Consider the following 26,521-nt stretch of genomic DNA (forward strand, 5'->3'; position numbering starts at 1 on the left):
AAACCCAACCTCAAAATGGGGGAAAAACAAATAAAGTAGTATTACCTAGTGGTCAGTTTGATGTGAATAAAGTGAATAATTCTAACAGGTACACAGGCGCTTGACCGTGTAAGGTTCCAGTGGGCTCACACTCTATCTAATATACCTGGGACAATGGGGGATTAAGGGACTTGCCCTGAGTCACAAGGAGCAGCTTGGGATTTGAACCCACAATCTCAGGGTGCTGAGGCTCTAGCTCTAACCATTATGCCACACACATTCCTGATTGTTTGTGAAGAACAGTTTTAAAATCTTACAGCGCCCCTTTTTCAAAGCCATGGTAGCGATTCTCCCGCAGCAAATACACCGAAACCCATTCAGTTACCATGGGCTTCGGTGCATTTGCCACGGGAGAAATTGCTACCGCGACTTTGTAAAGGGGCCTATAGTCACAGTACATTACCACATCATATGCACACCAGTATGATACTAAAATGTGAGGTTGATTCGACCAAAACTCCCTGGTAATATTATATTCCAAACTGCCTCAAAATCAGTGCTCCCTGTTTATATTAACCATAAATTCTGAAGAAAAATTAAAGAAACAAGTCATGCTAAGGCTAGGTTGACAAGAAATTACTGCTGTATGCATTCCTTGTGGCTCTGGGAATATTCCTTTACAGAATATTTAACAGAAGCCATGAATAGTATTTCTGAGCTGCTAAATACACACAGAAGTCGTTGAAAGGAGCAGCGCTATTGCAAAACATGGCTGCCGGGGAAAAATATTATATATTTATGTACTGGGATCTGTTAACTGCCATTATGAAGTGATTCACCCAGGCATGTACAGCAGGTACAGCTTGACATAAAACTTACAGTTTTGTTAATTATAGTAAAATAACCAAATGCAGAATAAGCAAAAAAAAGCAATCAATGAGGCAAACATGGAGATGGGCCCCAAAGTGACGGACTGGGTCAGGAACTGGTTGCGTGGAATGTGTGTGATAGAAGGTAGTGATTAATGGAGATCGCTCTGAGAAAGAGATGTTATCAGTGGTGTGCCTCAAGATTTGGTTCTTAGGGTTTTTGCAGCCCAAATTTATGGCCTTGCATTTCTTAGCATATTCTTCAAGCTTCACCAGGACCTTTCTCATGTTATTCACACCATCAGGAGTATCTACCCTATTGCAGATTTGGGTATTATCCCCAAAGAAGCAAATCGTACCTGACAGCCCTTCAGTAATAACAAAACACACAATATACTTCAGCTATCTTTCAGTTCTGTGCAGTTAACAGAATAGATCCTGGACATCAACAGTGAATCACAATCCCATTAGTTGAAAAATTTACCAAATAAATATGTTTTTTAACAATTTTCTGAAAGCCAGATAGGTGTTGGAAGTTAATATAAAATGATCAAGATGTTTATCCCATAGGCCTAATAGGATAGAATTTTACAAAAGAATGTGTTTATAAAGGATTCTTTAGTAGAATTCTATCCTATCAGGCAGACATATGGGATAAACATCTTGATAATTTTATATTAACTTCCAACACCTATCTGGCTTTCAGAAAATTGTTAAAAAACATATTTATTTGGTAAATTTTTCAACTAATGGGATTGTGATTCACTGTTGATGTCCAGTATCTATTCTGTTAACTGCACAGAACTGAAAGATAGCTGAAGTATACAAGTATATTGTGTGTTTTGTTATTACTGAAGGGCTGTCAGGTACGATTTGCTTCTTTGGGGATAATATCCAAATCTGCAATAGGGTAGATACTCCTGATGGTGTGAATAACATGAGAAAGGTCCTGGTGAAGCTTGAAGAATATGCTAAGAAATGCAAGGCCATACATTTGGGCTGCAAAAACCCAAGGGAATGGTACAGTTTAGGAGGCGGGACTTCGGTATGATAGTATGATGATCTTGGCTGGTGTGATTGTGTGATGATCTTAAGGTAGACAGACAAGTTGAAAAGGTGACGGTGAAAGCTAGAAGGACGCTAGGGTGCATAGGAAGAGGTATGGCCAGTAGGAAAAAGGATGCATTGATGCCTCTGTATAAGACTCTGGTGAGACCTCATTTAGAATATTGTGTACAATTCTAGAGGCCGCACCTTCAGAAAGATATAAAAAGGATGGAGTCGGTCCAGAGGAAGGCTACTAAAATGGGGATATGGGGACAGACTTAAAGATCTCAATCTGTATACTTTGGAGGAGAGGGGAGATATGATAAAGACGTTTAAATACCTACATAATATAAATGTGCATGAGACGAGTCTCTTTCATTTGAAAGGAAACTCTGAAATGAGAGAGCATAGGATGAAGTTAAGAGGTGATAGGCTCCAGCGTAATCATCATCACAACTGAGCCGATGGTTCTTCTCTCTCTGACGCTGCAAGAGCGTAGTGATTGTTCTAAACGAGCGAGGTCATACAATACAAGTACGTACAGTATTTTGTATTAAAGTTTTTGGGTTGTGGAACAAATCGTCTTAAGTTTCCATTATTTCCTATAGGGAAATTCGCTTTGAAATAATACGAGTGCTTTGGATTACAAGCATGTTTCTGGACCGAATTATGCTCACAAACCAAGGTTTTACTGTACTTAGAATTTCTATAGCACATCCAAATGTGTGCAGTCTGTACATTAATATGGAAGAGACTGTCCCTGCTCAAAAGAGCTTATAGTCTAATTGTGACAGACAAACAGAACAAATTGGATTAATTTATGTACAGTGCTCAGATAGGGAATTACAGAGGAAACGATAAGGCAGATGGGGGGGGGGGGGAATATAGAGGGAATGACAAATAAATATGAGTGCTTTACAAGTGGGTTGGAGTTAGGACTTAAAACCAGCTTCAAAAAATCCATTTTAGTAGCCTTCCTCTGGACTGACTCCATCCTTTTTATATCTTTTTGTATTCTAAATGAGGTCTCACCAAAGTCTTATACAGGGGCATCAATACCTCCTTTTTCCTACTGGCCAAACCTCTCCCTATGCAACCTAGCATCCTTCTAGCTTTCGCCATCACCTTTTCAACCTGTTTGGCCACCTTAAGATCATCACATATAATCACACCCAAGTCCTGCTCTTCCGTCATGTGATGTGTGTATACTGCATGTGCTCGTATCACAAGACTTTGCTCGTTTAGAACAGTCACTACACTCCCGCAGCGTCAGAGAGAGAAGAACCATCGGCTCAGTTGTGATGATGTGACGCATGTATACTGTATGTACTCGTATTGCAAGACCTTGCTTTTATATCAAGTTAAAATTGAATCAAATGTTTTGCTTGTCTTGCAAAACACTTGCAAACAAAGTTACTTGCAATCCAAGGTTTTACTGAACTAGTAATAGTAGTGAAAATGGCTAACTTGGAAAAGTGCAACAGAGGAAGAGAACGAAAAGAAATAGGAGAAGGCCAAAATTCTTTTTAAGGTATATAAATTATTCTGGTTTTCTAGATATTTGTAGTAAACTTTCCTGGAAAAAATATTTGCAAATATTTATGGTAAGAACTGGGCCAATTTACATATTTCAGTTATTCTGAACACTAGAACTTTTTTTCCCTTGATTAATCCAAGAAATAGAATTAGAAGGTTTAGTGAATACATTTTAAAGTTACTTATACAAAATATATCTAAAAACACCATAAAACCGTTAAATTACTTTAAAAAAAAAACAACCTTTTACAAAACCGCAAAAGCGGTTTTTAGTGCAGGCTGGCACATTGAATGCTCTGCGCTGCTCCCGACTCTCATAGGAACTCACCCCCTCCTTTACAAAGCCGCACTACCATTAATAGTGCCAGACGCTGTGGTAACAGCTCTGACGCTCATGGAATTCCTATGATCGTCTGGGCTGTCACTGCTGTGGCCGGCGCTAAAAAAACGTTGGCACGGCTTTGTAAAGGAGGAGGTCTATGAGTGTGGGGAGCAGCGCAGAACATTCAGCGCGCTAGCCTGCGCTAAAAACCGCTTTCACAGTTTTTTAAAAGGTGGGGTAACATTTTTTTCTGCTTTGTTCATGGTTATTCTGATTCCTCTTAAAGTTCTACATGCGATGTCAGGTCATGTGACAGTGCAAGTATTTACTACTACAAAGCATTAGAAATTTACATAAGTCCAAATAACTACCAGTAAATTCTGTTTTATTTAGCCTTGTATCAAAACTACTGATCTCTAAAAAACTTTTATTCTTGGGTTCATTTTTCTTTTTCACTTGCCCAGTAGCAAATATTACACTGCCACCTAGTGGCCATAATGTGGCACTTGCAGTTATGTTTTTATACCATTCCTATGAACACAGACTAGACTACAGCTATTATATGTAAAATGCAGTAGTGAGGCCCTTAAAAATATATTCAGAAATCAAGCACTTTAAAAAAACCAAACAGATAATGCTAAACAGAATAGATGAAACAGAAACAACTTCCTGTTTTGTCTGCTTGTAATCTCGGGGTTATTTTTGACTTCTTTCTTCTCCACTGCCCAGATACAACATATCGCTAGAACCTGCTGCTTCTTCCTCCTATAATATTACCCAAATCAGACCCTTCCTCCCTGAGCACACTACCAAAACCCTTATCCACACCCTCATCATTTTGCGCTTAGATTACTGCAACGCTCTACTCTCATGCCTTCTGTTTAGCCATCTCGCTCCCCTCCAATCCATCCAGAATTTGGCTGCATGACTCATATTCCAGGAGAGCCGCTATATTCATGTTACCCCTCTCCTAAAGTCACTTCATTGGTTTCCCTTCCGTTTCCGAATACAATTCAAACTCCTCATACTGACCATCAAATGCACTCACTCAGCTGTTCCTTTTCACTTATCTCCCCCTCACAAGTTCCCTCCTATCTGTGCCCTTCTCTTCTTCTGCCAACTCCAGACTCTGTCCCTTCTATCTTGCTATGCCATATGCTTGGAACAAGCTGCCCAAATCCATATGGCGGGCTCCTTCTCTGGCGGTGCTCAAGACCCGGTTCAAAGCCCACCTCTTCAAGACTGCTTTCAACTCTTAAGTCCTCTCACCTACATGTCATGTCTGTCTAGTCCAGAAACTTGGATATGTGAAATATCAATAATATAATGTGCCACACTTTCACAAAAGATAATGATGTCACAAATAAGTGTAGGCAGTGCTGCTTCAGTTTAAAGGGGTGTATATTTCAAAAAACGGAGGAAAAAGCCTCAGACAAATGCCCTCCCACCACCACAATGGTGGATAAAGGTGGTTGGGTGGTAACCTCATTGGCAGAAAACCTCCATTGCACTCCCTATTGAATGAACTATAAGCAGGGCTGTCTATGCAATTGATAGATGAAAAAAAACTTTCAACTTATCTATGATCGGTACCGGTGCTGGTTACAGAATTTGGGCCCAAGTGTTTTAGAAATTAATGTAGCAAGCATATCTGGGAACTTCAAAATTGGCGATATAATTGCCTTACTAAATACTTTGAGATTTTGCTCGATAAGTAAAGAATGGCTTTATATTCATTACTGCTTTAATTTGAAGACTGAGCACTAGAGGGTAGGTTTTTATGCCCGTGACTGAGAAAGGGACTTTGGAGAATTTCTCTATATGATTCTCATATAAAATCTGAGGCTTTTCCTACTCTCTGTTTTGCTCTATTGATGGCTAACATTATTTATTTATAAGAAGAGTTAATGATTTATGAATGAAGTAGGTGAGCTCCATTTGGAGCTGTATGGTATTATATCAGTAGAAGACCATGGACCTTTCCTCCAGACACACTTAACAACTGTTACCATATCTAATCTAATCTAATCTAATCCTTAGGTTTGTATACCGCATCATCTCTACGTTCGTAGAGCTCGACGCGGTTTACAGTAGGAGAAATAGGAAGGAACTACAACAGAGGGTTAGAGGTAGAAGTGTGAAGAAAATTTAGAGGACTTGGGATGCCAAGATATAAGAGTTTCCTTGATTCCTAAGTTGGAGGGAGACTTACATTTTTTGAGAAAAGACAGGTTTTCAGATGTTTGCGGAAAACTTGGAGAGAGCTCAAGTTCCGAAGAGGGGAGGTAAGGTTGTTCCAGAGCTCAGTGATTTTGAAGTGAAGGGAAGTCCTTAGCTTTCCTGTGTATATCCTCTGCAATGTACAATTAGATAAACCAACAGTAAAAACTTATACTTCACTCTGTACTCCATGGTCAGCCAATACATTGACATGAAATATGAAGAACAATAATTCCACACAAGCTGAGGAGGAGAGAGTGACGAGGGTGAGTCACTCCAGCAGCTCAGAGCTGTGTGAGAGCCTTGGGACAAGGAAGCAGTGGTTGATGTCCCAGATTGGCCCATGCAGGAGGTAGAAGAAAGCCTTCCCACATCTACTTGTCTTTTCCCAGAGTTGTTGGAAGGAATGGAGGTGCAAGAAGCTGGCTCCATTACTGAGGGTCAGGCACAGCCTATGGACATTAACTGAAAAAAATTTTCCTCTTGCAGCATGGTTGCTAAACAGGGCCTGTTGGGAATTTTTTGATTATCTCCAGTGCTATGCTACATTAGGTGAAACAGCATTGAGTGACTTCTTTCACTGCACTGCAGTGATCTTGCCCACACCAGAGGACAGAAAGATACCATTAAAAGATAAGTGCAGGTCTTATATTTGAAAGATTTTTGGAAGTATGTTTTTGTGATAATTTATTGAACTGAGTTTTTCATAGACCAAGGATGTGTTTCCTATGACAATTTTGTAATTGCCATAGAAGTTCCCTGAGTTTTCCTTTTGGAACACTGAGGTCTTTTCTCCGTATAATTGAGAAACCTGCTTAATTGAAGCCTCTGGTAAGGGGATTGAGTATATGAATATCTTTTAGGTGTTTTATAATATGAAATATGAAGTAATACTTCCCAATCCCAAACAAAGTTTGATTAATAGAATTTTGAACAACTTTTAATGCACGCATGTCGCAAGATGTCATTCCTAAATACACGATGTTGCAGTAGTCCAAACCAGCTAGCACAACAGATTGAAGAATTAGTTGACAATCACAGCCTGATAAATATACAGTATTCGAAGTTTACTCAACATCCGCAACCTAAAATAAATCTTTTTAATCGCATTCTGTAGATGTAACGTAAATGTTAATTGGGGATCCAAAATCAGACCCAAATGATGAACCTCCAGGGAAAAATGCATAACTATGTTCAAATGCAACTTTAGAATCGGGATCAAGATCTCTCAAAAAAAGCATAATCTTTGTTCTAGAGATATTCAAAGTTTAATTTATTCGCCTCCATCCAGTTCTTCATATTGCTCATTACATCATTCAGTCTCTGCATTGCAGTCAGTAATGAACCTTCAATAGGGGGAAAAAATTGAATATCTTCAGCGTACAATGTATATGAAACAATAAGCTTTCCCAGAAGTCTACATAACGGAAGAAGGTAGAGATTAAAGAAGACTACTGAATTTAGTGTCATCTGCAAATTGAATCACCTCACTTGTCGTTCCAATTTCCAGATCATTTATAAATATGTTAAATATCACCGTTCCTAGTACAGATCCCTGCGACACTTCCATTGAGAAAAATGGTCATTTAACAGTACCCTTTGTTTTCTGTCCAATAACCAATTCCCAATCCACAGCATCTCTCATGAGGACTTTGTTGGAAGCTTTCTGAACATCTAGAGCAGGGGTGCCCACACTTTTTTGGCTTGCGAGCTACTTTTAAAATGACCAAGTCAAAATGATCTACCAACAATAAAATTTTTAAAAACACAAAGCACACTGTATGCAGAGAAAATGTTAATTATTTGGGTTTATTTTCAAAGAGTCAAGGCAGATGACTTAAATATGCAATGTCACCTCAGTAACAACTATATAAAAATAGACAAATATACCCCTCCCCTTTTACTAAACCACGATAACAGTTTTTCACACAGGCAGCTGCGCTGAATGTCCTGCACTGCTCCTGATGCTTATAGGCTTCCTGCGCTAAAAACCACTATCGCAGTTTAATAAAAGGGGCCATAATACAAAATATAGACAGCAGATATAAATTCTCAAAATGGACACATTTTGATAGCTAAATTTAAAATAAAATCATTTTTCCTACCTTTGCTGTCTGGTGATTTCATGAGTCTCTAGTTGCACTTCCTTCTTCTGACTGTAAATCCAAAATTTCTTTCTTTTTGCCTCTCTCTCTTTCTTTCTGCCTCCTGCATGCTTCCTCTCCTCCAGACCTCATTCAATTCCTCAACCAACATCTGTCTGTCCCTCCACGAGTCCAACTTTTTCTTCCTCTCTCCTTGCCCCCTCTCCTTTCTTTCTTTTTCTGTCTCTCTCTCTTCCTGCCCCCTTTCTTTCTTTCTCTCTCTCCCTGCCCTCTTTCTTTGTCTGTCTTTCTTTCTCTCTCCCTGCCCCCCAAGCCACCGCCGCTGATTTCTCCCTGTTTTCCTGACACCAGGCCCGGCGTGTACAAGCGCCGGGCTCACAAGCCTCCCTCCCTCCCCCCGATGTCAATTCTGACATTGGAGAGGAAGTCCAGAATTTCCTCTCCAATGTCAGAATTGACGTCGGGGGGAGGGGGGGAGGCTTGTGGGCCTGGCGCTTATACACGCCTGGTCTGTTAGCAGGGAAGCAGACAGAACAGATCGCAAAGGCAACTTGAGTCTACCGCAGAGCCCAGGATGGGCTCTGCGACTGACTCGCGTTGCCATTGCGATCGACCTGTTGGGCACCCCTGATCCAGATTATTACATCCACCAGCTGAACTTCATCCACATGGAAAGGGTAGTGTGGCGCAGTGGTTAGAGCTATAGCCTCAGCACCCTGATATGGGTTCAAACCGCACTCTGGGCAAGTCACTTAATCCTCCACTTCCCCAGGTACATTAGACAGATTGTGAGGCCATCGGGACAGATAGGGAAAATGCTTGTAGTACCTGTACGTAAAACCACTTTGCACGTGGTTGTATAACTACAAAAAGGTAGTATACAAGTCTCGATCCTTTTCCCCTTCCCCCTTCACTCTGGGAAAGACAGTTAAAATCCCTACCCTCTTGCTTAGTTCCATGTGATTGGTTCTCTCATTCTAGTACTTTCTCATTGGGTAGGAGGATTTTGAGCTGCCATTTCCTGACTTTCTTGGGAACTCCCAGCTTCTTATCATTGGTATGAGCTGACAGTTGCTTCTCCTTCTGTTCCTCCTCCTGGGTGCAAAACCTCCCTCATCTTTCCCCATCTTCCATGGACTTTATGGCCTTGTTCCTTGACCTGGGGTTTTATTCCATCTAGTCTAGCTATTCCACCCTGGCTCTCCTATGTACTCTAGGAGTTTTGGTGAAGAAGGGCTTCCCTCTTCCCTGCCTCTGACCTGGAACTCAATGTTCCCATCACAATGCAGAAATGTTAATTAATGACATCATTTGCGCTTAAAGTTGTACCTATTCTGTTAATTGGTACAGTTAAATTGGGGTTTTTTTCTGCAGTTTTTGTAGAAAGACATTAAGGGGGGTGATTCATCAATAGGCACTAAGCGACTTAGTGCATGCTAACCATATTAGCGTGTGCTAAATGCTAAGATACCCATAGGAATATAATGCATAAATTAGCATTTAACACACTAATTGTTAACGTGTGCTAATGCGGTTAGTTTGTGCTATATTCCTGTCTTTATTTTTCTTAAGTCTTGCAACTTTCATTTCCCTTGTAATTTGATAGTTGATGTAGTTGGGTTTACTAATTTCAAGTAACAATTATATTATTTGGTTTCCAGCAATATTTAAATTGTGGGTTGCCAGTGTTCCAAGGCTCTCTTTATTTTTCCCGCTATAAAAAGCATTCATTTACTATTAGGGTTGTTTTCTGATCTTCGCCTTAATTATAGCTTTCAGTATGCTAAATATCACCATTCAGACGTCTGTGTAATTAGCTGTCTCTTCTTTAACCATTCCTGCCATCCTAATATTTTATAAAATGGAATAATCATCAGATAAGAATGAATGTAGCGATGTAGTTTATTAGTTAAAGTATTAAAATCTCATTTTCTATCATTATTGAGAAAAATTGTTCTCTGTACAAGACCAAATTCCAATAAATATTGTAATTAGATAGTAAGTCCATTAAACAGGGGATATAATATGTTCCTGTTTGTAACTCATTTGGATCTGGAAAAGGTGAGCAATTAACTTTAAAATCCAAATCCAAGTACTCAGCCCAGGGTCCTTATTTTAGAAGCATCCCTACAAGTAAATAGCAGTGGGGTTATTGTTGTTTTTTTTTTTTGGGGGGGGGGGTTATTCAGACTTTGGGGAACCACAAGTACAAGGGGGCACTCGGAGAAATTGAAAGGGGATAGGTTTAGAACAAATGCTAGGAAGTTCTTCTTTACTCAGAGGGTGGTGGACACATGGAACGCATTCCCGGAGGTTGTGATAGGGCAGAGCACGCTACGGGGGTTCAAGGAAGGTTTAGATAAATTCCTGAAGGATAAGGGGATTGAGGGGTACAGATAGAAGTAGAGATAGGTTATAGGAAAAGTCAGGGACCACCTAACAGGTCATGGACCTGATGGGCCGCCGCGGGGGCGGACTGCTGGGCACGATGGACCTCTGGTCTGACCCAGCGGAGGCAACTTCTTATGTTCTTACTGCATGTGCAAATACTGATTTTAGATGTACAGTATCTACACGTGGTGATTCACTCCACACAAAGATTGTAAAGGGGCATGGTTAGGTTAAAGAGAGGGATTGGTTTGAGGGGGCTTAATCTATTGATATAGATTCCCCATTTTAGAAGGGGCAAAACCAAAAAAGAACTGCAGGAAATGTACAAGGTACAGGAATTTTTATTCAAATCAATAATAAGTTTTGTATCCAAAATTAGTCCTTGCCATTGAATAGTTTGGACCCGATACGGTCCGTGTTTCGAAAAACACTTCTTCCTCATTGGTCCATGATGTTCAATGGATTTATATGCAAAAACCATATTGATAACAGCAATTGGACAAAAAAACCTCTGGAAACAGTCGGTAAAAGTCCTCCTGTCGAGAACACAAGTGGAAATAAAATGTTCTACATGTGGCATTGCTCCTGCTGGAAAGGCAGAGGTAAAGTCTGAGGCCAAACCACACCCCATCCTTGACAGCAAGGTTCCCCTTCAGAATCTTCAAGACCACATTAACTTTCCTTCTGGTCTCCCCACAGAAGATAGCAAAACCCCCCTCACAAAGACAGCAGAAGCCCCTAAAGACAGCAATAATCCCTTTTTCAATACTCCTCCAAGTCTCCCTACTCTCTAATCCCATCCCCGGCTCTTATTGGCGATCCCTGGTTTCTGATAGGAATAAGAACTCCTAGTTACTACTACTACTATTACTACTACTCCTAGTTACTCCTCCTCCTCCTACTACTACTATTACTCCTAGTTATTACTACTACTACTTTTATTTATCATTCCTATAGTGCTGAAAAGCATACTCAGCACTGTACATTCAACATGTAATGGACAATCCCTGCTCCGAAGAGCTTACAATTTAATTAGGACAGCCAGCCAGAACAAATGGGACAGATAGTGGTATGGAATTTCTTGCAGAGAGAATGATAGGTAGGAGCTGAAAGCAGCCTCAAAAAATGAGCTTTTAGCTTGGATTTCAATACTGCTAGAGATGGAACTTGACCTATTGACTCCAGGCATATAGTGCAGCAAGACGGAGTCTGGCATGGCAGTGGAAGAGAAGGGTACGGATAAGAGGAACTTACTCGATGAACAGAGTTCACAGAGGGGGAGCATAGGGGGAGATAAGTGAGGAAAGATATTGAAGGATTGCAGAGTTAATGCACTTGTAAGTCAGTAAGCGGAGTTTGAACTGTATTTTGAAATGGATGGGAGCCAATGAAGTGATCTGAGGAGAGGAGGTATTGCGTCTGGCGGAATATAAGTTGTGCAGCAGAATTTCAAACAGATTGAAGGGGAAAGAGATGGTTGCAGTAATCTAGGCGAGAGGTGATGAGAGTGTGGATAAGGTTTACTTCTGCTCCATCAGCTTCCTGGGTTCAAAATGGTACCTGTGACCCTATTTTGGTGGTACTACCACTAGAGGTCAGGTTACTATAGAAGGGTAAAGTCTTTATAAAATACAATGGGAATTTTCTATATCTTGACCTAGATGTTTTAATTCCTCTCTCCACGTCCTGGAAGAATCCTATACCATACCATATTGTTTCTTATACCCCGCAAATGTCAATTGGGAATCATTGCGGCTTACATAAGATTACTAAGGTTAGCAACATAGAAATTATGAATCATAGCAAGAATATAATGAAAACAGATGCATTTTTTAGCACGTTCCTAAACTGAAGATAGGAGGAGGTCTGATGTAAGCAGGTCAGGAGGCAGTTCCAAAAAGTGGGGGCCTTGAAACTCGAAGGTGGATTCGAAGAGTGATTTCCTCCAATGCATAAAATAATCTGTTGGCTAGAGCAGTGGGTTGCAGATCGGGAAAGCACTGTTCAAATCCCACTACAGCTCTTTGTAGTGTATATTTATGAAAGAAATTTTTTTAAAAATAAAGTAAAATTCTGGAATCTCTTGTGGCACGCCACTGTGCCATGGCACACAGTTTGAAAGACACTGCCCTATAGAAAACCTTGGGTTGTGCTCGTTGCTGGGTTTAGTTTATTTATTCAGTCCTTCAATTTTCTATACCGTTCTCCCCAGGGAGCTCAGAACTGTTTACATGAATTTATTTAGGTACTCAAGCATTTTTTGGACTCACAATCTGTCTAATGTACATACCTGGGGCAATGGGGGGGATTAATCGACTTGCCCGGGAACAGCGTGGGTTTGAACCCACAACCTCAGGGTGCTAAGGCTGTAGCTTTAACCACTGCGCCACACTCTGCAGTTACACATATCAACTTATGCCTACCAACGGCATGGCATAAGGAGACGCACCTAGATATCTGTACTCCAGGGTCACTTTACACTAGCATTATATAATAGGTTAGACACTCCCTAATATCGTTATAGAATTGGCGCTATGTTTCCCCTTTGTGGTGACTTATTTTTTGACGTGACTTTATAAAATGGTCACCGTATAGTTTTGTGTGATCTGCGTGTTGACGTTGTCCTTTTGAACGGCTGAGCAGGTGAGCTTTTAACCATGCTCCGGCATCATCCCCGACCCTGAAGAAGTATATGAAATGCGTCAGCGAGGGGTGGAACAGCAACTATCAAAGCTAAGTTCATTCATTTATTCAGATTATGAATAAGCATTTAGTAAAGCAATAAAGCAAAAGAAAATCAAGAATTTAACATTTATAAGATATATAGAAAATTAAGTGGCCACTAGGATCGACGAAGACGGTTGCCACATTGAGCTAGGTTGCTCTGGTGGCGTTCTGAGGATTCTTGATAGAGTGACCTAATGTACTGTGATCTGCTACTACGAAGATTTCAGTGCTCTAATCTGGTTGTTTTGTGGGTTAAACTACTTTGGTGCCGTTCAGTATATGTGGCGTTGCTGAGGGGCATAGTTTGGGCAATGCTGATGCCACTTATAGCACTAAATTCTATAACTGGTGTCAGAAAAATTGGTACAGAATAAAAACACAATTAGCGCTATTTATAAACTGTACCTAAAGTTAGGTGTGGTTTATAGACTTCGCTTAGTGGCTGTCCGTATGTCTAAAATTTAGGTGTGACCATTTATGCCAACTAAAACCTAGTGTAGCTGCTCACACCTAAATACTACATGGCTCAGGTGTATTCTAGAACACTGAGACCCTGCGACCCGGAAGTGATTTCAGAGGGAGCCAGGCCAGCATGAGCGGCAGGCTGGAGTAGTTGCTCGTGCTGACAAAGATTTTAAAGAGGTACCGGGGGTAGGGGGGCGGGCAGGGAAGAGAGGGCGTGAGCATGGTATGGAGGGGTGGAGAACTGCTGGAATCCCCACTAAGACAGCCCCCCTTACTATGACACTGGGTCAGGTGTGATGGCAGAGTGGAACATTTTATTCATCACTATGTCAATTTGCCATCATCAATTAAAGCAACCCTTGTTAGAGCTACACTTCTCCCTCCGTATTCGCTGTGATAGAGGATTAACAGACCTGCGAATTCAGAACAACCATGAATAACTTTTTCATATGTTAGTCGCAGTTTTCTATTAAAAACCATCGTGAATATGGTGAAACCGCGAATAACATGGTGGGAGACCTGGCCTGTTCCTGAAGGAGAGGCAAAACATGGCGAAGAAAGTGCTGGGAATCGGCGATTTTCTCTGTAAACGCTTGGAATCGGCGATTTCTCTACGCAAGCTGATGTAATTTGGGGAGAGGGGGAGGCAGCAAGAAAGCAAGCAAGCAAGCTAAAAGATGCAAATAATCGAAATTGCGATTGCTGAAACTGCAGATACGGAGGGAGAAGTGCATTTGTTTTGTTTGAGCAGGGTTTTATTTTATTAATGAGTGGTTGTTTCTGAAAAGGTATTTCTTTCTCATGAGGGCTCGATAAAGAGTTGCAAGTCCTTAGCTACACTGCAGGTCCACAGTGCTCCCCGTCAAGCGTTTAGTATTTCTCCCGACATTTCTTCCCATGTGGGTGTTATTGTTTAGGTGTAACTTCTTTTGACTGTGCCGTATAATCCATTCCTCAGTCAGGCACAAATTAATCCTGTGGCAGTACTTTTAATTTGGAGGACCAGTGTTTGGCAGTATATAATTTTGCACAGTTCAGATGATACTATCACTGGTACCCTTGAAGTGTTTAAAGCAGTGTATCGCAAACTGTGTACCTCCTGATATTTCAGGTGTGCCATGAGACGCTGAGGAGGAGGAGAGGCGCTGGCACTGTCTGACTGCCTACAGGATGTGCCTCTCCTTCTCTCCGTGCATTTTCTCTGCTGGTAGCGCCCCCCATCCCCCCACTGGCAGCTCAGGGCCCTTCTAGAGGGCCTTCGCACATGCGTGGACATCGACGTGATGATGTCACACATGCATGTGACATCATCGCCTGGAGGTCTGCGCACTTCCGGATGCCTCGAGCTGCAGCCACCACATGTAGTGTGCCGCGGCTCGAGAAAGTTTGCGAGACACCGGTTTAAAGTATTGATTATCTTCAACAAGATGCTACGAGAATAGGATAGGGGTTGTGGGAGAGAACGATACTGGCGTTCCTTTGTCTCATTCTGAAATGAACTTGTCACGGATCTTTTACAGGGCGGCCACCGGATTGAAAAACCTATACAAACCACTGTTCCTGTGCCTTGTCTTTTAGCATTCAGAGAGCATGGCGCGAGTACCTTCAGCGACAGGACTCCCTGCAGCAAAATTGCCTGGAAAAGCGCAGCCCATCCCCTCCATCCCTCTCCTCGGGAAAGATGAGCAGCTCTATCAGCATGAACACGTTCTCTGACGGCAGCACACCCGTAAGTACGGAGGCCCTCTGTCTTTACCTCTGACCATAATTATCTAGGAATTTTGAACTTGTTAAAGAGTAAGTCAGAACTCTCAAGAGTGCATTAAATTACCAAACAAATCCTACTACATATTAGAGAAAATCTGAGACTTGGTAATTCATTCACAGATGAATTTCTGGGTCACTAATACCTAATATATATATATATTTCTGCTGATCTGTCTGTAGGAAAACATGACCAAAAAAAAAGAGCTTCGTAAACTGATTTTTTTCTTGTTGGCGGTCAGAGTGCAGTAACAAAGCTCTGTGGATTTTATAGCAAAATGGCAAAGTATTGGCACTTTGGTGAGAATTCAAATGATACTAATTGAAAGGGAAGTGGCATATCTTTTCATTTGTGTGTGTTTCTGTTTCTTTACGTGTACATGAGATTCTCTCCTTGACTTCTTTCACAACAAAGTTTATGACAGCTTTTACGGTTGCGCTGTGGTTGTGGCTATTCAACAAACCCAAATAATTTGAACATAACAAAATGAATTTCATTTTGATTATTGATGCATTCTTTCAAGCTAGCTTCTTAATCATGCTCTTTTATTTGATCACCACTAGAGGTCTCTTTGATACCATAGAGTAGGAACAAGATTATTTCATGTATTGTAATTAGAGTTTAGGTTGGATATATTTTGTACTAAGATCCTTTAATTTGGAATGGTGAATTCATACATTTTATAAATGCTAGATACGGTTTTGCTTTTCAGTTTGGGTTTCGAAAAAGCAATTTTCAGTTAGGAAGTAATGTAAATGTCAACATCAAGACAGTGTGAACAGTGGCGTAGTAAGAGGGGTGGGGGGGGTGAGCGGATCTGTGGCCTGCACCAGGCACCATTTTGATGGGTGCACCGGCATCCCTCCTCCTCTCTGCCCCCTGTTCCTTCCCACTCCTCTCCCCACCATGCATGCGCCTTCACTATCCCCTCCCTCCACCGTACCTCTAGCTCTTCGCTGGTGCAAGCAGCAACTCCGACCTGCTGCTCGCGCCAACGTCAGCTCTCCCTCTGATGTCACTTCTGGGTCCCACGCCTAGGAAGTGATGTCGGAGGGAGAGCTGACGTCGATGCGGGCAGCAAGTTGGTGATGCTACTCACGCACAGAAAATTAAAGGGTTCGTAGACGAAAGCGCAGGGGACAATCGCGCAAGGACAAAAACGTGAAGACAAATGCACGCAGGACGTCAGCATGCCGGATTAAAAGGAAACTTTAACGCGCTCCGAGGGGAGTGTGTGTATGGGGGACCCCCCCCAATTTTACTTAGAAGTGTTGGTGCTGCTGTTGGGGAGTTTGGGGGAGGAAACCCCCTCCCCCATTAGAGAGGAAAGTGTAATTTTTCCCAGTGTTGTAGTGAAAAATTAGATTCTTCTGTAAGTGTGGGGGCGGGTCCCCCCACTCCCTCCCCAACGGCAGCGGTAACACTTCTAAGTGTTTTAAAGTTACCTTTTAATCTGGCGTCCTGCGCCCATTTGTCTTAGCATTTATGTCCGCGTGAAATTGTCCGTCGCGCTTTAGTCCCATTGCCAGTTAAAGAGGTACAAGGGAAGGGAAGAGGCATGTGGTGGGGGGAGGGGAATGAGTAGGGGTGGGGTGGCGAAGAGGGCGTAGGAGGGGTACCACTGCCTCTCACCCTTGCTACGCCATTGAGTGTAAATATCTTACTTGGTCTTTGTTCCTATGCGAAGTCCTTGTGGGCATGAATTTGGAAGTGACATTTATAGTGGATGTTGCAAGTGGGACCTGCTCCTCAATATTTTTTTGGCCCACCCTGTGGCCATCATGTACATTTTACTGATTGGATGTGATGTAAAACAGCAAAATAAGATGGCCACTCACACCAACATGTTAATGAATGGGTGGGATGAATGTGTTTCCAAGTGTTCCTTTCAAATAGGCAATGAGAAATAACCTACTCGTAGGAAACCCAGGTGAAAAGAAATTTGGCACCTAAATTAAGAAACCGCAAAAGGGGTAGGGAACTCTGGTCCTCAAGAGCCGTATTCCAGTCAGGTTTTCAGGATTTCCCTCAATGAATATGCATGAGATCTATGTGCATGCACTGCTTTCAATGCATATTCATTGGGGAAATCCTGAAAACCCGACTGGAATATGGCTCTCGAGGACCGGAGTTTCCTACCCCTGTGTTAGAGAATGCTAGAGCGAATCTGATTTGGTGCACTGATGTGAGCACTTATGCCAGGTCAATGGCTAGTGTAATTTGTGTGTCTTGCAATGTGCACAACTGACGGTATTAGATTATTTGACACTAATCTTTAAGCCCGTTACATTAACGGGTGCTAGAATAGATGTGTCTGTCTGTCTGTGTTTCTTTATCTCTCTCTCCTTGGCCGCTGTCTGTATCTTTCTGTCTCCCCCTCCCCCCCGAGCAAAGCTGTCTGCCCCCAGCACCCACTTCCCCCCCAAATGTCTCTGCATGGCCCTCTTCTGTCTTCCCCCCCAGAGCAAAGCACCCAGCACCCACCTCCCCCCAAAGCAGCCCCCTTTCCCTATCTCTCCATGGCCCCTTCTGTCTCCCCCCCAGCATACCCCTCCCACCAAAGCAGCCCCATATCCCTCTCCCTGTCTCTCCATGGCCCCTTCTGTCTTCCCCCCAAAGCAGCCCCCTTTCCTTCTCCCACTGATTCTCTCATTGGCCCCCTTTCTCTGTCTGTCTTTCTGTCCCTCACCCTGCCCCTGTGTCTTTCTTTCTTTCTGTCTCCCTCCCTTCCGCTGTCTGTCTGTAATTTTTTCCCCATTTCCCTGTGCAGCAGCATAAGGGGTTAGGGAGTTTCTCAGGCTGGCAAACTGTCCTCTCCTCTTCCTCTCTAATGCTCCTCCTATGCTTTCCTTTTCTTTTCTGTTCTCTTCCTCCTTCACCATCCCCTCCTCTTTGTCCTCTCTCTCTCTCTGCTTCTCTTCTCCTCTCCGATTTTCTCTACCCCACTTTCCCTTCCCGCGGGGCCAACTACAAACCTGGTGATTCCAGCAGCGTGTGCAACAGTCTTCACACGCTGCTTCGGGTCCTTCTACTGCCCTTATTTGCTCTGCCGCATCTCTGATGACATCATCAGAGACGCGGCAGAGCAAATTAGGGCAGTAGAAGGGCCCGAAACAGCGTGTGAAGACTGTTGCACACGCTGCTGGAATCGCCACCGGGCGGCGGGGTCAGTTAAAGAGCCCGGGCAGAAAGTTGCTGGGCTCCTCGGTGGGGGCGCTGAGCGGCCGCGGTCCCTCTCCTCCGATACCCCGCCCGCTGGAGATCGGCGGCTGGCTGCCCGACTGGTGGAGGCGATCGGCGCCGCAGCTCTGTCCCGGCGGCCTCCGAGCGGCGGCGCTGGGCACGTGAGAGGAGCCTGCTGCCCGAAGAGGAGGAGCGGCGTTGTCTGAAGAGGCTGAGCTAGGCCAGACTGTAAGCCGCGCATGCGCACTTCCTAGCTACAGCTCACGGAAAACGGATGCATGCATAGGAAGTGCGCATGCGCGGCTTACCGTTTTATTATATTAGATTCTGCTTTTCTGTGGCACAGTGAAAGCAGTTTACATATTGGTTTTTAAAAAAAAAATTTTTTATTCATTTATAACCCGCTTTTAACAGAGCGGCTCACAATAAAATACTCGCAATAGTTAAAGACATCAACATACATAGTACAAATCTGCATCAACAATTCAGTGACCAGCGCTTACATCATCACTCTTAAAACTCAGTGCCCATATTTCATACTGCAAAACAAATGTCCCTTCAGTAATTTCTTGGAAGTCACGCAAATTTCCCTATAAAAAAAATTGGTGTTCGATTCCATTCCTGAGGACCTATTCAAGAGAACATGCTAGTTCTAGAACTCACCGGCCTCAGGTATATAACCAGAGGAATATACAGCTCTGTGTGATTGACAGAACATAGTTTTGGTAATGGGATATAAGGCAGAATAGTAGAACTCATCAAACTTTCCGGGGTCATCCCTAACAGTCTATAGTGTATGCGATCTTCCAATTTTAACCAGTATAACGTCACGTGAAAATCAGTTACATGATCAGTCCTCTCTAACCCAAACTATAGCTATGTGATGCTGGGTTCTGTGTTAGGAGTCACTGCCCAGGAAAAGGATCTAGGTGTCATTGTTGAGGATACGTTGAAATCCTCAGCTCAATGTGCGGCGGCTGCCAAGAAAGCAAATAGAATGTTAGGAATTATCAGGAAAGGAATGGAAAACAAAGATGAAAATGTTATAATGCCCTTGTATCGCTCTATGCCAGTGGTCTCAAACTCGCGGTCCGGGGACCACATGCGGTCCGCCAGGTACTATTTTGCGGCCCGCAGTCTGTACTAATGCTGCCCGCTCTTTGCAGCTTCCCCCTGGCCTCCAACTCTTACCTTCAGATAATTACAGCAGCATGCAGAGAGGATTGCCAGTGCTGTAGCGATTCTTGTAGGCTGCCGTCATCCTCAGCATCAAGTTCCTTCTGTCGCGATCCTACCCCTGACATCAGAGGAGGGGCGGGACCGCGGCAGAGGGAATGTGCTGCTTAGGCCGATGGCAGCCTGCAAGGAATGTGACAGCACCAGCGATCCTTTCTGCAGGCATGGTAATTAGCTGAAACTAAGACCGGGAGGCCAGGGGAGAAGCTGGAGGATGCTGCAAAGAAGGGGGGAACATGCAGGCCTTTGGGGAGGGAAGATTTATAAACAATAAAGAGTTTTACCTCATGCAAAATTGTCATTTCTATAATAAGACATTAACTTTTTTTCTGCGGCCTTCCAAGTACCTACAAATCCCAAATGTGGCCCCGCAGAGGGTTTGAATTTGAGACCACTGCTCTATGCTATGGCCATCCCTTGATTACTGTGTGCAATTCTGGTCACCATATCTCAAAAAGGATATAGTGGAATTAGAAAAGGTACAGAGAAGGGCGACAAAAATGATAAAAGGGATGGGATGATTTTCCTATGAGGAAAGGCTAAAGTGGCTAGGAGAAGAGACGGCTACAAGACTGAAAAAGCATATTAGAGAGGGAAACCACCTCATCGGCTGAAAAACCTCCAACTTGAGCAAATGCTGGTAACTGAATATTTCAGCACAAAAAAAAAGTCGTTTCTATAGTAGAACAATGGATGAAAGAGTTTAGATTGAAGTTAAACACAGAGAAAACTAGATTCTGTCTTTGTTCTCCATTTAAAAACGAGGAAATCTTTACTTTAAATGGAACCCCTTATCCCATTGTTTTGACTATTAAAATATTGAGAGTCCACTTAGATTCAAACTTTTGATGACAAAACAGGTTGACATTCTAATTCGGAAATGTTTCTTCACATGATGGAAACTCCGGGAAATCGGATCATTTTTCAACAATAATGCTTAGATTATTGGTCCAATCATTGGTATTGGGTATTTTGGACTATTGCAACATTGTTCATTTAGGAGGTTTACGTAAAAATGCTGACCGTCTATGTTTAGTGCAAAATATAGTAGTTTGTCTGATCTTCAGACTGAGCAAATCAGAACATGTCACTCCTTTTTATAGGATTTTGCATTGGCTTCCAGTGGATGCCAGAGTGTTTTTTAAACTAGGCTGTTTGTTTCAAAGTTTTCCTATCTCAAGACCTTTATCATGGATTTCAACCGTGTTTGACTTTCCTTCCGTAAGAGGTTGCCATTATAAAAGACACTTCTTGCTTATCAATCAGCGATTTGGCAAGTTCTTATGAAACCTAGCATGAAAGATATTTTGTAAAGATTAATTTGTTAGTTCTTTGGAAATTCACTTTTTCTGTTCAGCTACTCTTTAATTGTTAGATCTGCAAGGTTTCGCAGGATACAAATGATGTGATGTTATATTTTATAGAACTGACTTGAAAGTATCCTGGTGTCCACACAGCTTATCTTTAGCTGTCACTCCTGGAAGAAGTCCAGGGAAATGGATAATATACTTTTGAAGAAATACTCTTATCTCTGCCATACTGTAAGCTAAATATTACTTCAGAGTTTTGGGTTAGTGAAAGCTTTATTATCAGACCATGATTATCACAAAACATGTACGACTTCAAACAAATCTTTATTTAAGTTGGTTGACTTTCATTGAGAAATTTTCATTTTTATGAAGTGTTATATTAAACAATTTATGCTGGTTATATTAAACAATTTATGCTCTGTCACACTGAGGGTACCCCAACACTAAATTTCTTTATATCTTAAATTATTCACGCTCTTTAGCGTGTGCACACAGCTGGTTTGGTTATTAAGTTGCCACTCTTTGAACCGTGTGATCCATCTGCCTCTTGGTTGGTTTCTTTCTAAGGTGTAAAGTTGGAGCAGATAATGTGAAAGAATAAAATGAGTTTATGAGTTAACAGTAAATATTGCATGAGTGCGATATTTATAGATTCATAGATTCATAGATTCATAATGTTCAGCCTGTCTTTTATCTGCAGTTAGAGTAATTTACTCAGAAAAGTATTTGCTTGTAGATATTCAGGTTATTAAATGAGGTTGTACCAAAACTGAAGTAGATTCTAAAAGTTTATGAAGCTTCATTTATTAAACTTTGTTCACAAAAAACATGAGAAAAGAAGACCTTTAGCTATATACGGTAGATCAGATATTTATTGTATGAGTGTCACATATGAGAACACATTTTGGCCTAGATCTGGGATGGGCAACTCCGATCCTCGAGGGCCGGAATCCAGTCTGGTGTTCAGGATTTCCCCAATGAATCTGCATGAGATCTATTCGCATGCACTACTTTCAATGTATATTCATTGGGGAAATCCTGAAAACCCGACTGGATTCTGGCCCTTGAGGACCAGATTTTGCCCACCCCTGGCTTAGATTCTAAAAGCAGCACCATTAGGAAGGCTATTAACAGCATGGTAAATGACTGTGCTGTTACACAATTTTGAAAAGTAGGCAACCGGGGCACTGGAATCGTGTCTACACAGATGCTTAGTGGTGTCAAACATCAAAAGAGGCGGGGATATGGGCAGGGTTGTCGTTCGGCATCACTAAGCATGGTTCTATGTTGAAAGTAGGTGCCAGAAAAGTAGGCCTGTAAAACCCTGGCCTATATTTCCTGAGCTTACCTTCGATGCAGGCCAAAATTCTGAAAACAGTGCCATAATCTGAGTGACATGCAACCGGTGCAGTTTTTTTCAGACTCCTGTTAATTACGGCACCGCTTTCAGAATACGGGCCTTTTATGTCCTTATGAAGTGGCATCTATTCAATGAGTATTAAATATAAAATTACTGCAAGATTTTTGAACCTACTTAATATTATAAAACTCATAGCAAGAAATCAGCTAATCATAATACAACATCCCAACATATGAAAATTCAGCAATGAGGGATCAGAGACAAAAAAAAATATGGGAAAGAGAGGGGAAATATGCAACTTTAGGATGAAGATAAGGATTATTCACAAGTTGAGCTCTATAAGCAATAGAAAATAAAACTTTATCACTATCATACTTTTAGACCCCAATTCTATAAAAGGCGCGTAGTTCCTAGGTGCTTTTTGGCACAGTTGTCAATCAACCGCAGTTACTGCTTCTAGTATCATGCTTAATAATGCCTAAGCTTTCTTAAGAGCCAATAGGCATTGAATCCTTAAGCATATTGCCATTTAGGCCAAGGTATGCTTGGCTTAAATGAGTGAACATAAAAATATCCTTACTGGGTCAGACCAATGGTCCATCTTTTTAAGAATCAGCAGTAGCCCGTTTTCACAGTAGCCATTCCAGGTCACTAGTATCTGGCCAAAACCCAAGGAGTAGCAATATTCCATGCTACCAATCCAGGGCAAGCAGACTATGGACTTTCTCTCCAGGAACTTGTCCAAACCTTTCTAAAAAACAACTACGCTATCCGCTCTTACCACAACCTCTGGCAATGCGTTTCAGAGCGTAACTATTCTCTGAGTGAAAAAATATTTCCTCCTATTGGCTTTAAAAGTATTTCCTTGTAACTTCATCGAGTGTCCCCTAGTCTTTGTAATTTTTGACGGAATGAAAAATCGATCCACTTGTACTCGTTCTACTCCACTCGGGATTTTGTAGACTTCAATCATATCTCCCCTCAGCACCTAGTGTAGAGGAGAGGAAGGGAGAGATAATTATTGTACATGAAAAAAATAAGACAGCCCCGAAAATAAGCCCTAGTGCGTTTTTTCAACCCAAAATTAATACAAGACACTGTCTTATTTTCGGGGAAACATGGTAGGTGCCAAGAATGTGCCTATTTGGAGCCTAATCTATAAAAGCAGTAGAATAACAGGTCAAAACATGCCTATATTTTAGGTATGATCACTTACACCAGTCATAGAGCTGGTGTAGATGCTCTTGCATGGACTGTTAAAATATTTGCCTAGATTGCAGGGTAGGAAACAGAGGGTAGGAGTGAAGGGCCACTACTCGAACTGGAGGGGGGTCCCGCAGGGCTCGGTGCTCGGGCCGCTGCTATTTAATATATTCATAAATGATCTAGAAACAGGGACGAAGTGCGAAATAATAAAATTTGCAGATGACACCAAACTATTTAGTGGAGCTCGGACTAAAGAGGATTGCGATGAATTGCAAAGGGACTTGAACAAACTAGGGGAATGGGCGACGAGATGGCAGATGAAGTTCAACGTTGAGAAATGTAAAGTATTACATGTGGGAAACAGAAACCCGAGGTACAACTATACGATGGGAGGGATGTTATTAAATGAGAGTACCCAAGAAAGGGACTTGGGGGTAATGGTGGACATGACAATGAATCCGACGGCACAGTGCGCAGCGGCCGCTAAAAGGCAAATAGAATGCTAGGCATAATCAAGAAGGGTATTACAACCAGAATGAAAGAAGTTATCCTGCCATTGTATCGGGCGATGGTGTGTCCTCATCTGGAGTACTGCGTCCAATATTGGTCGCCGTACCTTAAGAAGGACATGGCGTTACTCGAGAGGGTTCAGAGGAGAGCGACGCGTCTGATAAAGGGGATGGAAAACCTTTCATACGCTGAGAGATTGGAGAAACTGGGTCTCTTTTCCCTGGAGAAGAGGAGACTTAAGAGGGGATATGATAGAGACTTACAAGATCATGAAGGGCATAGAGAGAGTAGAGAGGGACAGATTCTTCAAACTTTCAAAAAATAAAAGAACAAGAGGGCACTCGGAAAAGTTGAAAGGGGACAGATCTAAAACGAATGCTATGATGTTCTTCTTTACCCAACGTGTGGTGGACACCTGGAATGTGCTTCCAGAGGGTGTAATAGGGCAGAGTACGGTACTGGGGTTCAAGAAAGGATTGGACAATTTCCTGCTGGAAAAGGAGATAGAGGGGTACAGATAGAGGATTACTGCACAGGTCTTGGACCTGTTGGGCCGCTGCGTGAGCGGACTGATGGGCACGATGGACCTCAGGTCTGACCCAGCAGAGGCATTGCTTATGTTCTTATGTTTAAATCTATAGTGGCAATTCTATAAATTGGCACCTTGGTTTAGGTATCCCAATACTATACTATTCCATTATAGAATTCTAGAATTGTAGAGTAAGTCAGCATCAGTGTACCCCCTAGGGTGCTCCACTGCCCTGCTGGGATGTCTGTGTGGCCAGTCTACTAAGAATGCTGACCCCTCCTACATCCCAATGTCTTGTTCTATGTGTGTTTCTTTGGGATATATTTTTTTTTTCCCAAAAATGATTCAGAAAGATAAATGTACTGAGCACAAACACATCCATTAAAAAAAACACAAAACCCCAAGATACACGTTTCGCTGTTTAAAAACAAGTGGCGTTCAGCCATACGAGATAAAATTCCACCAACGTCTCTTATCCTATCAGGCAGCGTCCTGGGACTAAGACTTGCATCTTTTAATCATGACTTCTAGTGCCTATTTAGATTTTAGAAGGCATCTGAAAACATATCTGTCCACCAAATACCTAGGAAACTAATGGGCCCTTTTACTAAGGCATGCTAGTGCGTCTTAGTGCACGCTCAATGATAATGCGTGCTAACGTGTCCATATTATATAATGGATGCATTAGCATTTAGCACGCCTTAGTACAAGGACCCATAAGTCATTCTATTCAATTGTACCAACTTTCTCTTTTGTAAACTGCATAGAGCTTCACAGTCCTGCGGTATATAAGTAGAATGTTATGTTTTGTACTGGATTTTTGTGCATGCTCGCAAATCATCTAAACTCTGATTTAGACGTCATATATAAAATGCCTCTCCACATCTGTAGACTTAAGAAAACATCAATATGAGTGCTGAAAAAATAGAGGTCAATACTGAAAATGATTAACTAGGCAGGAGAGACTCCAGTCCAGTTAAATCATACTGACCTACCTTAGAGCAGATATTCTTAACTAGACAGTGGTGCCAAGGATGAGTCGGGACGGAGCTGGGCGGAATCTTAGCACTGGCACTACCTTGCTGTCACCCAATTATTGATGGCTAAGGGCTCATTAGCCAATTTAATTTATACACTCATCTCAGCAGCATCCCCAAATTTTGGACACTAGTGTACGGAATGCAAGGGAAATACACAATGTTATTTTTATATTTTTAAATTCAAATACAGTGGTACCTCGGAACCCGAACGCCCCAGAACTCGAACGACTTGGAATCTGAACTTTTTTTGGGTAATAAATTTTGTCTTGGAATCCGAATACCGTGCACATTTTGTGTGTGTGTGTGTTTCTGCCCCAGAATCTGAATGCTGCTTTAGAATATTTGTTAATATTTTACCTTAAAATCCAGTGTATTTCCTATTAAAATTTGAGTTTGTGGGACCCAGGAACGGATTAATCCAGTTTCTATTATTTTCTTTTTTTTTTTTTTTTTAAATATTTTTTATTCATTTTCAAGATTACATTAAGTGTTAAAATATATTCAATCACATAAACGATAAATACATCACTTAGAAATAATCATTGACACATCTCACAAATTCTTATCCCCATCCCTATCCCAACCCTCCCTCCCATATATTCCATTATCATATAAAACATGTGATAATAAAATACCCCCCTCCCTGAACCTTAAATTAACAAATAATATAAGGGAACCAATTTTAAATTAATCTTTACAATATTTCGTTAATGGTTTCCAC

General features: G+C 41.9%; 1 protein-coding gene across 1 annotated transcript in view; it reads left to right on the plus strand.

Annotated features, from left to right (window-relative positions):
- LOC117366801 (schwannomin-interacting protein 1-like) overlaps positions 1-26,521 on the plus strand; it is a 793,287-nt gene that overhangs the window by 268,393 nt on the left and 498,373 nt on the right. Inside the window, exon 4 of the mRNA XM_033958698.1 lies at positions 15,240-15,390. Coding sequence (XP_033814589.1) covers positions 15,240-15,390 — 151 coding nt within the window. The remainder of the gene's footprint in view (positions 1-15,239; positions 15,391-26,521) is intronic.

Source organism: Geotrypetes seraphini, chromosome 9, assembly GCF_902459505.1.
Source record: "Geotrypetes seraphini chromosome 9, aGeoSer1.1, whole genome shotgun sequence".
NCBI lineage: Eukaryota > Metazoa > Chordata > Amphibia > Gymnophiona > Dermophiidae > Geotrypetes > Geotrypetes seraphini.